The sequence below is a fragment of the Rhizoctonia solani genome, chromosome 7, assembly GCF_016906535.1.
Source record: "Rhizoctonia solani chromosome 7, complete sequence".
Lineage (NCBI taxonomy): Eukaryota > Fungi > Basidiomycota > Agaricomycetes > Cantharellales > Ceratobasidiaceae > Rhizoctonia > Rhizoctonia solani.
This window is the reverse complement of record NC_057376.1, coordinates 302,410-313,978: the sequence shown is the minus strand read 5'-3', so window position 1 is coordinate 313,978 and position 11,569 is coordinate 302,410. Positions and strand designations below refer to the sequence as shown.

General features: G+C 48.7%; 6 protein-coding genes across 6 annotated transcripts; 2 read left to right on the top strand and 4 right to left on the bottom strand.

The window, feature by feature from the left end:
- Window positions 1–70: 70 nt before the first annotated feature.
- On the bottom strand, window positions 71–1,380 carry RhiXN_06266 (diphosphomevalonate decarboxylase; the record flags this gene model as incomplete). The annotated part of the gene is made up of 4 exons (XM_043326082.1): window positions 71–890; window positions 946–974; window positions 1,031–1,274; window positions 1,328–1,380. 4 exons carry the CDS (start codon window positions 1,378–1,380, stop codon window positions 71–73), a joined length of 1,146 nt encoding a protein of 381 aa, XP_043181514.1.
- A 436-nt stretch (window positions 1,381–1,816) lies between these two features.
- Window positions 1,817–4,006, top strand: RhiXN_06265 (RNase P Rpr2/Rpp21 subunit domain protein; the record flags this gene model as incomplete). Its single annotated transcript, XM_043326081.1, has 9 exons — window positions 1,817–1,912; window positions 1,961–2,071; window positions 2,125–2,207; window positions 2,462–2,586; window positions 2,637–2,755; window positions 2,812–2,986; window positions 3,234–3,435; window positions 3,499–3,581; window positions 3,666–4,006. 9 exons carry the CDS (start codon window positions 1,817–1,819, stop codon window positions 4,004–4,006), a joined length of 1,335 nt encoding a protein of 444 aa, XP_043181513.1.
- Window positions 4,007–4,298: 292 nt separating this feature from the next.
- On the bottom strand, window positions 4,299–5,170 carry RhiXN_06264 (uncharacterized protein; the record flags this gene model as incomplete). Its single annotated transcript, XM_043326080.1, has 2 exons — window positions 4,299–4,739; window positions 4,793–5,170. The coding sequence occupies 2 exons, from the start codon at window positions 5,168–5,170 to the stop codon at window positions 4,299–4,301; spliced, it is 819 nt and encodes a 272-aa protein (XP_043181512.1).
- Window positions 5,171–6,476: 1,306 nt separating this feature from the next.
- RhiXN_06263 (syndecan domain-containing protein) lies at window positions 6,477–6,947 on the top strand (the record flags this gene model as incomplete). Its single annotated transcript, XM_043326079.1, has 4 exons — window positions 6,477–6,502; window positions 6,563–6,624; window positions 6,687–6,775; window positions 6,843–6,947. 4 exons carry the CDS (start codon window positions 6,477–6,479, stop codon window positions 6,945–6,947), a joined length of 282 nt encoding a protein of 93 aa, XP_043181511.1.
- Window positions 6,948–7,404: 457 nt separating this feature from the next.
- On the bottom strand, window positions 7,405–9,126 carry RhiXN_06262 (copper transport protein CTR2; the record flags this gene model as incomplete). The annotated part of the gene is made up of 12 exons (XM_043326078.1): window positions 7,405–7,530; window positions 7,586–7,606; window positions 7,659–7,737; window positions 7,808–7,887; window positions 7,951–8,012; window positions 8,075–8,103; window positions 8,164–8,468; window positions 8,707–8,742; window positions 8,794–8,807; window positions 8,862–8,897; window positions 8,958–9,049; window positions 9,104–9,126. The coding sequence occupies 12 exons, from the start codon at window positions 9,124–9,126 to the stop codon at window positions 7,405–7,407; spliced, it is 903 nt and encodes a 300-aa protein (XP_043181510.1).
- A 1,397-nt stretch (window positions 9,127–10,523) lies between these two features.
- On the bottom strand, window positions 10,524–11,115 carry RhiXN_06261 (Ctr domain-containing protein; the record flags this gene model as incomplete). Its single annotated transcript, XM_043326077.1, has 5 exons — window positions 10,524–10,555; window positions 10,613–10,648; window positions 10,709–10,798; window positions 10,857–10,899; window positions 10,966–11,115. The coding sequence occupies 5 exons, from the start codon at window positions 11,113–11,115 to the stop codon at window positions 10,524–10,526; spliced, it is 351 nt and encodes a 116-aa protein (XP_043181509.1).
- Between the last annotated feature and the right edge of the window lie 454 nt (window positions 11,116–11,569).

The following is an 11,569-nucleotide window of genomic DNA, read 5'->3' as shown; positions in this document are numbered from 1 at the left end:
AACATAGATTCATTTTGTTGTTATTGATATGAGTGTATCCATTTATCCTAACCGAGAACTTGCAACCCTACTAAAGAGGCTTGGGTAACCCATCGCTCGTCAACAATGCATCTTCCTGCCCAAGTGCCCGTGGTCCGTCTCCAACGCGCGTATGAATCAACCCCTTGACGGCCCCAATCTCATGTTTCACAGCAACAGCAGTATTGAACCCCTGTGGCAAATCCAAATCTCCTACTTGCTCTCCAGCATCAAACACCCCGAACGGATCGGCAAACGTTTGCGATTGAGGGAAATACTTGACAATCAGATTCACAATTTCCTTCAGGTTCTCCTTGGGTGCGTAAATAACCGCATTCGGCCCCGCATCGTACGTATAAGCGGCCCGAATCTTGCCGCTCGCACGATTGAACTCTTCGACCAAGGCAACAATCGCCCTGCTCACATCGTTCATATAAAAAATCGGGGGAGAAGTGTCCAAGCAAACAGCATGGAACTGGTTCGAATCGTCCATAGTGATCCTTCCAAACGTTTCAAAGTCCCGATCTTGAATGGCTTGACTGATATCCTTCATCCGCTGCGGCACCACATGCGCGATTCGGTGCTGCAAGAGCAGAGAAGTCTCGACTGTGCGTTGCATACCGGCTGTCGAGCTCGTGCCCTTTTTCGCATCGTTCACTACGCAAATGAGAGCGTGTAGATCGGGCCAGTGGTCTTTGGTCGCGACTTGGACGGCGAATGAATCCGACCCGTCCGGCTTGGAACCCATTTCCCAGGCTACGTAACCTCCGAACAGAGAACGACATGCGGAGCCGGAGCCCTGGCGTGCGATGGAAGACAGCTCGGAGGGGGTAGAGGGAAGTTCGTAAGTTGGGCGAGAGAAGCAACGAGTGCTGCGAATCCAGATGCCGAAGAGGCGAGCCCGGCAGCAGTCGGAAGTTATTGTACGATGCGATATGAACGTTGTAGCCGGAAATCTATGGTGTATCTCGTAATTAATTTCAACTTGGCGAAGAGAGTGGGCATAACATACCTTGGGCTTGCTCGAATCCGATTGCTCGAGCTCTGCACGCAATCGTTTCATCTCAGCAATGCATGTCGCCAACCTCCCTCCTTGTTTAATCTCATCCTCCTTGCCGTTGAGCCAGAGTCTATCTTGGGTAAACGACGCGTCGGCGCGTGATGTAGTTGTGGAGCGGAGATGATCTTGGTCGAGCGTAACGGAAAGGGACGAATTCGTCGGGAGTATTAACTTGGTATCACGTTTACCCCAATATCTACCCACCATGGGTCAATCACGAATTAAATGATAAAACAATAGTCGGCTTACTTTATACACGCGATATTTACCGGCGCAGTAGCAGTAGCTTGATAGACAGCCATCCTAGCAAATCTGCCCGTTCAAATGAGTCAAACCCTATTCAAACACATCCAATGCACATATAAACCGGCTCACCCAAGTCCAAATCGTAAACTTACGCACAACCCCCACCGACCGTGGCTTTTATATGTCGCTTCAGAGCACGTCAATCCGAGGCTACCAAAAATATTCAACAAAAACGTACGATTTCCGGATCGCGCGAGACAATAAGATGCAAAGTCGGAAGAGCGAACTGTGTCCTCGGATGAGCGAGAAGAGCGCTAGACGTGCGACAATAGTCGAGAGGATGCGAGGAAGGGTTGTGGTTCCGCCGACGGTTTTGGATGTGTGGCTGTGCTTTGAGCGGATGCTGCTTTTCTTGGCGCCGGGTGCGTTTCTGTGCTTTGGCTTGCTTTCGTACTTTACCCGGGCTTAATTTCGATTACCACTGTGGTCGGCATGGAGCCTGAGAATGCACAAACTTCGTCAAGTCGACACAAGTCTGGTCTCAAACTCAAGGACTGGGACGAGCATATTCTCAAGTTTCTAGAAACGGTGCGTAAATATCCTGTTATATCCGTTTCGCTAACCTACAAGTATTAGGCAGGTCTTGACCAAGCTGCGCGCGGGTTCAAATTAGATGTCATGGTAATGAACCATAACTCAGAAAAACGATTGTTGGTTGCATTAGAACAGTTTTGTTCTGTTGTGGCGGTAAGTGACGATCAAACCGTCCTGATATATATAACTCATGACTAGAAATAAAGGGCAAAGCTTCGGTCGTGGTTGGTGCAGACACCAAGACGGAGATGGACCCTCCAAACTCAGATTTAGACGAAATTAAACAAAGGTATCTGCCAGCAGGAGTCATGACACCGAGTCAGGCAAGTCGGGTAACCTCCTCTCCCCGCATCCAACTAAATACCGCCCAATAGAATACCAAGGCTATATCTCGGTTCCTGTCGGACGTCCGAGCCCGAACCGACCAATCAAACAGAGACGAATTTGTGCGGCGTAAGCACCCAGGGAAAGGCTCGGCCCGTACGGACGCTGTCAAATTGAACCGGGACGTTCAGATGAAATATGACATAGTGAAGAATGAAGACGGCCCGCTCGGGAAGACGATGAAACTGGGGAGATTCCGAAACGTCCCGTAGGCGCCGGGGACAAGTCGTCGGGTGTGAATGAGCGGTTTCAGGCTGTGGAAACACATCTGGGCTTAAGATACGGTAGGTTTCGGTATATTTTCGGTGTGCCCAATCTCATATACCTGGTGTAGTTCCTGCGCCGCCAGCAGACTATATGCTCCGTGTAAAGCACATTGAAGAGCACATTATTCGACTAGAGAAAGAATACCCTCCCTGGGCGGCATTACACTTTAACCAACCGAACCGAGGCGTGAGTCCTACTTCATTGTCGCTAATTGTATTCTGACCGAGTGATTGGCGTATAAGTGGCCGCCCCCACCACGAGACTCAATCATCGCCATCCCACCTCACCTTACATCTTCGACCCCATCCGCTCCCGCTCCCTCCGGATCCGATACAAAAGGCAAACATCGCGCCGGGAAAGAGTCAAGCCTTTTACGCGCGGCCCTAGATAAGCTTGAAGTACAAAAGGCGCTGGATGGTCAGCTCTGAATGGCCCGACGCCTATCGATTGTGGACTGAATATGATTGACCATACGGACTAAAATTGATTCTATATTAGCATATTATTGTGTTGAATTTAAGTTTCGATCGCTTATTGCGCCTAAAAAAAACAAAGAGTGATCGACGCTGATTTGAAATCAGGAACGTCACACAGAACTGACGACCACCAGGCGCCAGGTACTCAGCTTAATTAACTTGACTGTGCGAATTACTGGGACATTCAGTTATTATGGCCAAGAAGGCGCAAAACAAGGCTGACCAACCGCCTCTGGTCATCCCAAATCGGGATCTTATGCAGCGGATGAATTTCCTGTATCAGGCCAGCGCAACTCTCGCGCGTTCGGGAGCGCACCCGGAGACTGGCCGTCTGGCGCGAAAACACGTCAAGACAATCAAAGGGATTGCCAGCGGAGCAGTGGTCAAGATGTAAGCGCCAGAATAAACCTAGCTCCAATAATGTTTAATCTCCGTATATCGGATCATCCGCAGTGACCCAAGTGTTAAACGTATGCTTTGCAAGGGCTGCAACGCTGTACTCGTGCCTGGATCTTCTGCTTCTGTGCGCGTGAAGAGTATGTGGTCTGTTTAATGAGTCCCATCAGACTTCTCGTATTGATACGCATTGTTTCCCCAACTTTGATTTTTTTTTCTCCCAGCTTCGAGACCACACGGAAGAGTGATAAGCTACACATGCTTCTCTTGTCGCGAGGTCCGCGTCATCCCTGCGGCCCCAACGATACAGTCCCATCAAGCTCCACAAGTGCAAGGCAAAATCACCACAGAGAGCACATGCACGAGTGAACAACGTGCAGGCGGGAATGACGTGCATGTATCCACCGCGAATGATGATATAGACGATAACGTTCAGCCCAGCGCTACGGCTCCCAAAACCGATCAGCATAGGCGCCGGAGATCAAAGGCCCGCCCGGTGCCGTTCTTCGCACGCGTAGATGCCGGACATGTGATCTTTCGAGGTATAGAACGCATGGATGGATGATTCGCGACGCGAACGCAGTTTGCAGTTTGTATGGGGTCTGTCGTGAGAATTATGGTAATATTGTATTTTGTATAGGACAAGTTGGACAGAACTTCTATATGGAAGGCCGATACGGATGTTGCTACATGGGATCAAAAATGGAACAAAACTCGCTGGGAGGGGAATAGACTAGGGAACGAATGGACCAGACAGTTGAGACGTGCACTACATTCTCGGGGTGAAACAAAACCGATAGAAACCAAGGAGAAAATACAACCAAAGGGGAACAAATGATAATCCAAGGAGTGACTGTTCAGAGTTTACAAGACGAAGAAGGGGAAGGCCAGCCTCGGGGACTGTATTGTGGGGGAAGGTCGGTCCCTGCATATGAACTAGATGAAGAAGACGAAGGCCGAGAGGTAGGTGATTTGCCAATGGTTCTTTCGTAGGCTGAGAGTTGAGGCGAACCGCTGACGGGCGGGGCCGGTAGCGGGCGCTCGTTTGAAGTTCTAGTCAGACGAGAACGCCATGCATCTGGGTGAGTGGACAAGAGTACGGAAGCCAAGACAAGGGCGTCGAATAGGTTCTGAGCTGCATGTGGGTTCGGGCTAGCCTCTGAGGTGTCCGAGTCGTAGCCGTGCTGATATGGGTGATATGATGCAGGGATCGACGTTGTGTGGATATGTAGGGTCGTTCCAGGTTTTCCGGGGACAAGTCTAAGTGTGGCAATGGCCGCACGCGAAGGAGAAGTGCACTAAGGTTCGGTCAGCGCCTATTGTCGTCATTGACAGAAGGTCTGAAACTTACATGCCATGCATGCCCACTCGAGTCGTATTTCCATCTCAGATATACTGATGAGCCCGGTACGGTCATTTTGCGGGAGCGGCCAGAACCGCTGGGCCGGAGTACGTCGTCCATGAGCATCTTTCCATTCGGGGTTGCGACTACCGTCTCTCCTGCCTCCTTGGCTCTCTCCTGGTCTCTGGGCTCTCTCGGCCAGAATATTTGGGACGTTTGTGTTCTGGTTAGGTTGGGGCCGACGCGAGAGAGAGTGGTGACGCCGCGAGCAGTAAAGAGCGAGTAGGCAGGAGTACCGTCCATGTCGGAGAGGACGCCCTCGAGGAACGACGCAGATGATAGTCTAAAGGCAGCACTAACAGGAGGGAATTGGTGGTATGAGGCCATGGTGTTTGCAGACGAGGTGGGAGGTGACACTGCGGGGCCAGCGTTGTAGTTATATGAGCTGCGGAGAAATGTGAATGAGCCCAGACATTGGGCCGGATCGCCGAGTCACACCCTGACGCGGTCTACCTGACTCAGCCCAAATCCAGCGATTCTTGGAACGACAATCCTCCTGACAAACGCAATTTCGTTTTTCGCGCAAGATCCTAACGTATCTCAACCTGCCTAATTTGGGGTTGATCCGAACCTGGCTCGGCGTTTTTCGCAGTATCCACTACTAGTAATATCCCTCGCGCTGGCGTGGCTCAGTTGCGTATGTCTTCCGACGCGCATGCGTGTGTCTCCGTGGTAACAGGAGATAGTGATCTCTGTGTGACACTACTGTAGCGGTCTGACTAAATCCGCTCGGTGCGCATTACATGACATAAAATTTGCTATTACCATTAATGCTGGCGGGTCCCAACTCCCGCCTCCGGGGCAATGTGAATTCGCTCGGCACGCGCTTGAAAAACGAGTCGTCTAGCCTGGAAGCACCACTCGAGCGCTCAAGAATAGGTCTGGCAGGACAATCCGCCTTGCTGCATCTGCTCCTGTATCAGTTTCCGACAGAAACACACGCACATGTTTTAGACTCGTGTATCGTGGCAGTACATCTATAGTACCATCGGGCCCGCCCTGTCTAAATGATCCTTGCTCCCCCAGACTAGAGATCCTCATCGACCGTCGATCCCATTTGACATTTACGACACCTCTGTAACACACAAGCGCCCAAGCTCGCGCACCGATGGCTCACCGAGTCAATCATGTGAGTTTCATCCATGCCGTCGGCAAAAAATAGGAAATGGCTTCTTTAGGGAATTCGGGACTGAATCAGTCCGGTGATCTACGCCGTATTCAACGACGCCAGCCGGATTGCATCGGGCATTAATTTTAGGTGAGTCTTGTATGGAGAAAACTTGGTCTATCCCACAATACAACTGAATACTGTAAATGTGTAGTCACGAGCGCGTAGTGTTTAATCTCGTACCTCGCCCATTATGAGCGCTTTATTCGCCGGTCCTACTCGACCGGAATGAGCCATGGTCGCCTACATGTGTATTCATCGTGCCTCAATTAAAAAACCTGAGTCCGCTCCGGATTGGTCTGGCCTATTGTAATGATGATCACCCCGATCAACAAGCCGCGCACATTTGAGGGTGGCGCAATGTGTTGTGGCGTGCTTACGTCGGTACTTCACGTGACGCCAGGGAACGCGTTTTGGTTTGCAACTGCACTTTGTGTGTCCAGTTTTACCTTCACACAAAGCATCATGTCTGACTCTATCAAACCCACGGGGTAAGTCAAAAACCATATTTTAGACGCGTCAATATGCTAATTTCGCGTTTATGTGAATAGTGAAACCACTGCAGTTGGTGTTGCTGACTCCGCTGCTACTCAAACACTAACCCCAACCCCGCGTCCTCTCCTGCAAGCAAAGGAAAAGGGAAAGCCGCTGCTGCAGATGATTCTATGGACATAGATGAAAATGAGGATGAGGATGAGGACGAGGACGAGGACGATGATGATGAGGAAGATGATGACGACGAAGATGATGAAGATGATGAAGATGTAAGTGGTTATTATTCACACAGATCGCGCATTCATCTTGGATATTGACCAATGTATCATAATATAGCTCAACGAGATTGATCCTAAAGCGATTATCCCTGAAGGTCGTAGCCGTCGTAATCGTCCACAAGTCGACTACTCTTCACTGAAGCGCACGCCAGGGCTGGCCTGAAGCCAGGCGAAGAGGAAGATGAAGATTAAATTCACGCTGGATTTCTTCCGTGCATAGTGCCTGTTTTTATTTCTGTAAGAATCGCCGTGTGCTACCACCGTGTTATACGGAGTATATGTAGGCTGGCTTTTTACACGAATTTTTTTAAACGTCGGTTTGTGCGTCGTGGCGAAACGGCCAACGTTTAGGCTCGTGGTTGGGCGCTTGTTCCGTGATTGGGCTTGCTCCTGGATCGAGCCAAGTAGAACCTAAGCTCCTGAACCTGAAAATTCGAGATCTGGACCAGAAGCGCCTTGGATTAAATGGAAAATCAACACCTGAGTTGGCGGCGATTTTCTTCGTAACTGACCGCATGACAGAGCAGAGAAGATTTCATTCCAGAAGAGATTTACAGCGACCGAGTAATACAGGGCCAACAAAAAGAATAACCAGAAACCCCTCAGCGATCATACCGTCGTTAATGACAAGCCATCCCTTTTGCACCAACCCCTGCATTACTGAGAACGGCTTCAGCATCCATCTGAGCCCCAAACACATAGTGTCCAATCGCCGCACCCAGAACGACGGCTAGAATGAGGTATGCCTGTAGAAGCAACACGATCAGTGATAAATGATAATTGATTTTCTCAGAAGCTTACATTGTAGGTCATGAAAACGAGCTACGCCCGGAATAGGTTAGTCACTTGTCAGTCATAGCGGAGGTTTACTCACCATGAGGAAGAAGGATAAGAATACTTGGGCTCCATACAATGCTGCCCGAGATATGCGAGCGCCAGGCGACAGAGTGGCACTAATACGACCGATGCCCGAGGAATTATTAGTAACTCATATTGCCTCCACATTATGACGTTACGACTTACACCATTGGTTGCTTAAACACCCGAGGATTCAATGGCTCGTCCTCGGCCGGACTCTCAGCCCGGATCGCGCTTGTCTTTCCCTTTGCAATTGAACGCGCAATTCGGACGTCGAGATTGTTTGTGCCCGACGCAGCCATTCATACGCCACACCCAGAAGAACAATCGCCACAAACGAGATGAAGAATGTTCCATTGGACGAAATGTGCTATCAAATGCGTGGAAGTCAGTGCCGCGGCGTTTTGGGTCATAGGAAATGTAAGCACCCACTCTTGAACACGATGCAAGTATCAATGATTCTAGTGAAAATGAGGCATTAGTTCTGTACTGCGAGTAGTAAGAAATTAGTCATTGCTTACTGCGTATTCCACAGCATGTTCATCACACTTGGGGCCCATATCCATGTCTCCGTGTCCACCATGGCCACCATGTCCCCCGTGGTCCATTTCCATATGGTGCATCGAATGATCCATAATGCGTAAAGTTCTAGAATCTGCCAACGATGAGCGGTTTGAGCCCAAGAATGTGACGGTTGTTGTGGGAATGGTTGGATGCTGTCACGTGGCAACGCTCGGCGCTTTTGGTTGTCAGAAACGCCCCAGACGATAATAGCTTGCAAGAACCCGTAGAGAAATTGTCTTGGGTTTCGAAAGATACGTGAATGCTACGGATAGGGGTCGCTTGCTTAGACTCTAGGGATTTTTCTCGTATATTGATGCGGTTACTTTTGCCCTTGGCTCGGATATTATCTTTGTCTTTATCAGCTCCTTAGAGATGGATGGCATCTACACGAGAATAAACCTTTCCATCCGAAGGAAGCATATTCGGTTTCTCTAGCTTTGTGAGTTACATGTGTCACCAGAGTTTGTCGTGCATTTACATGCAGCCACTCGCAAACTTACGGTGTATGACAGAGTTTCATTCATAAGCTTAATATACTAGTACAAAAAAAGCTCAGAGAACCCCAATATTTACTTGCACTGATTTACGCAAACGATAGAGGCTTGAAATCGAAATTAACAATTGAATCACGCCATTAGAATGAGGAATGACTTACAGGTCCCGGAGCCAGGGGGAGAGCAGGACTGCATGCCTGAAATACCAGTAGCTCTTAATCTCGACCACCATCACATCTTATTGCTAGAGGACTTACAACTGTTATAGCAATAAAGACGCCTCTCCTCTACTGGGGCAGGGTGGCAATGGCCAGGCCAATAAGGGCGACGAGGACGGTAGAAAAAGTGACTAAAATCAAAGGTCAGTGCATGAAGGTTGATAGTAGTTTTGAATCCGACTCACGACGCATAGCGGGACGTAAGCATACACTTGGAAAGGCGCGAATATTTTATGGATGATACTCACATTGAAGCTATATTCGACTGCTTTATATACTTTAATCCATCCTCGACGATGAACCTTTCAACCCCCCTCCTCAAGCCGAGCAAGGCGAGTAGCGAGGTCGGCACAGAGCTATTTCCGAGCAATGTCTTGACAAACTCCCGTGACACTATTTTCCACACTCAACTTGAGCCACGACATGCTTTCTCGGAGGATAACTATTGATTCTATGAGCTGTGGTGCTGATGGCGATTTCCCATATGGTGCGTATATCAAGGCATTTCTGGTCATCATGACGCCAGTTGTCCGAGTTGCCCGCTGCATATTACTGGGAAGAACCGAAGGTCTGATTTGTGCGTTGCTGATTTTCGAGTACACATGCAGTCGCGAGCACACCATGAAGCTATCGCCCACAAGTCTATGGGCGTTGGCGTATAATGCCCATTTTTAATACCACCTTGTGTGTCTCACAACCCACGCCTCTGGAACATGAGTCAGTTGAGCGATATCAACGGATCAGATCCACAAGGTCATTATGACCACGCGAATCGAACGAGATCACCAAGCAAACGTGACCAAAAATAATTTCCATCATTCAAAGGTATGTACACTCAGTACTCCATCAGGATAAATCTCCGACTTTGAGGCCAAGTCGGACATGACATGCATATTTCTGCTAAGCTGGCTGCGACTAAGGAGTCAAGTATATTGTGTACACCACTGTATTTACCATGCTTGGAGCAAGAAAACGGTAGGCGTCACTTTCAGACAGGTTCGTCGTGGATGATAATGAACGACTCAGAAGATGCTATTAACAACCATTGGGTATTAGTAGCTGAATGACTTGGTCGACTCGTTTATAATTATACTTATAGGCAACAAGATTTTGTCATAAGAGGCATACGTGTACGATCATCGTGGTTTTACTTGTCGTGCATAAATCAGCTCCGAGTTATAGTATGCTTAAATGATAGGCACATAGCATGAAACTGGATATTAGTGTTGTATTGTTAGTTGATTGCTCGAATTAAGCGGGAAAATTAAGGAGCAGAGTATTAAAAATTGCAGCTCAGCAACAAGTAGAAGGGACTGGGGAGTGAGGATTCAAGAGAGCCATCGACGGGAGTCCTAATTGTACATGAATGACTGAAGTTCTAGTGAGATGGGATGACGAGCAGCCATTATATACCTTAACGCGAATGAAGCCCAGGAGAGAAAAGCTCACTTCGCCCCGAGGGAGACAGGCTTGAGTTTCCGGATTCGTATATCGCGAAAATAACTGATTCGCCGTATGCGAATATGTGGTCTCTCACAAACGTACACCATCAATCAAATCTCCATTCACAAATGTAATAAAAAGATTTTGTAGAGCCCATAGTATCTACTTGCACTGCTGTCCGCAGAGAATTGAGCCTTATAACGAGGGTGAATAAGTCAAGCACGTCATAGTGGGGGGGGGGTCTGACTCACAGATGGCAGCGCCAGGAGGAGAACATGTTTGCATGCCTAAAATACCAGTAACTATCAATCTCGATTAATACCTCATTTTATTGTTCAAAGACTTACAGCTGTTGTAGCAATCAAGACGCTTCTCCTCGACCGGAGTAGGAGTAGCAGCGGCTAAACCGACAAGGACGACGACTGTAGCAAAAGTAACTAAACACAAAAGTTAGTAAATTATATATAGTCGACAGTGGCTTCGAGTTCGGCTCACGACGCATAGCAGATGCCTTGAAGTTGGGAACAAACAGGTGATACTAAACCTGAGGATCTCATGAGCCATATTTATACCTCTGTTTACTATCAACTATTCCACGTTGTACTCGTTCATCCAAGCCGACGAGGCCAATGAGAATTGGACGCAAAGGTATGTCCGAGTACTTCATCGGAAGACACTCGTGATTTCGCGCCCCATAGTCTGCGTACACCGCGACACGCTTTTCCGAAGGATGATGAGTGGCTATGTGTGCCATGGACTTGACGACGATTCCCCATATAGTACGTATATGCGGACTTCTGGTCATCCCAGCCCGGTCGCCCGAGTTGTCCGATTTATACCTACTGGAAGAGTTTTGAGGCCAGTGCAGATGGACCATTTTCGAGTGCGCAAGTCATTACTAATATCATACAAGGTTATAATTCACAACCCTATAGTTGTTCAAACCTCGTGGCTATTTTGCAATGCTACCTTAACCGATATATATATGTAGCCTCGCAGCTCTCCACCACTAAGAGCACCGGTCAGGTGGCGAGGGATGTGTGTGGTCAACCCATCGGATTCCACATGGTCATTTGTGGCCGAGCACATTAGTCGGATCAGATCACGGGACAAGTATCTACAAAAATAGCCCCGGTTAATCGGGCCCATGCCCGCATTATCATACCCCATTAAGCTGAACCTCCGGTCTCCAGCTTCGGTTGGTCACA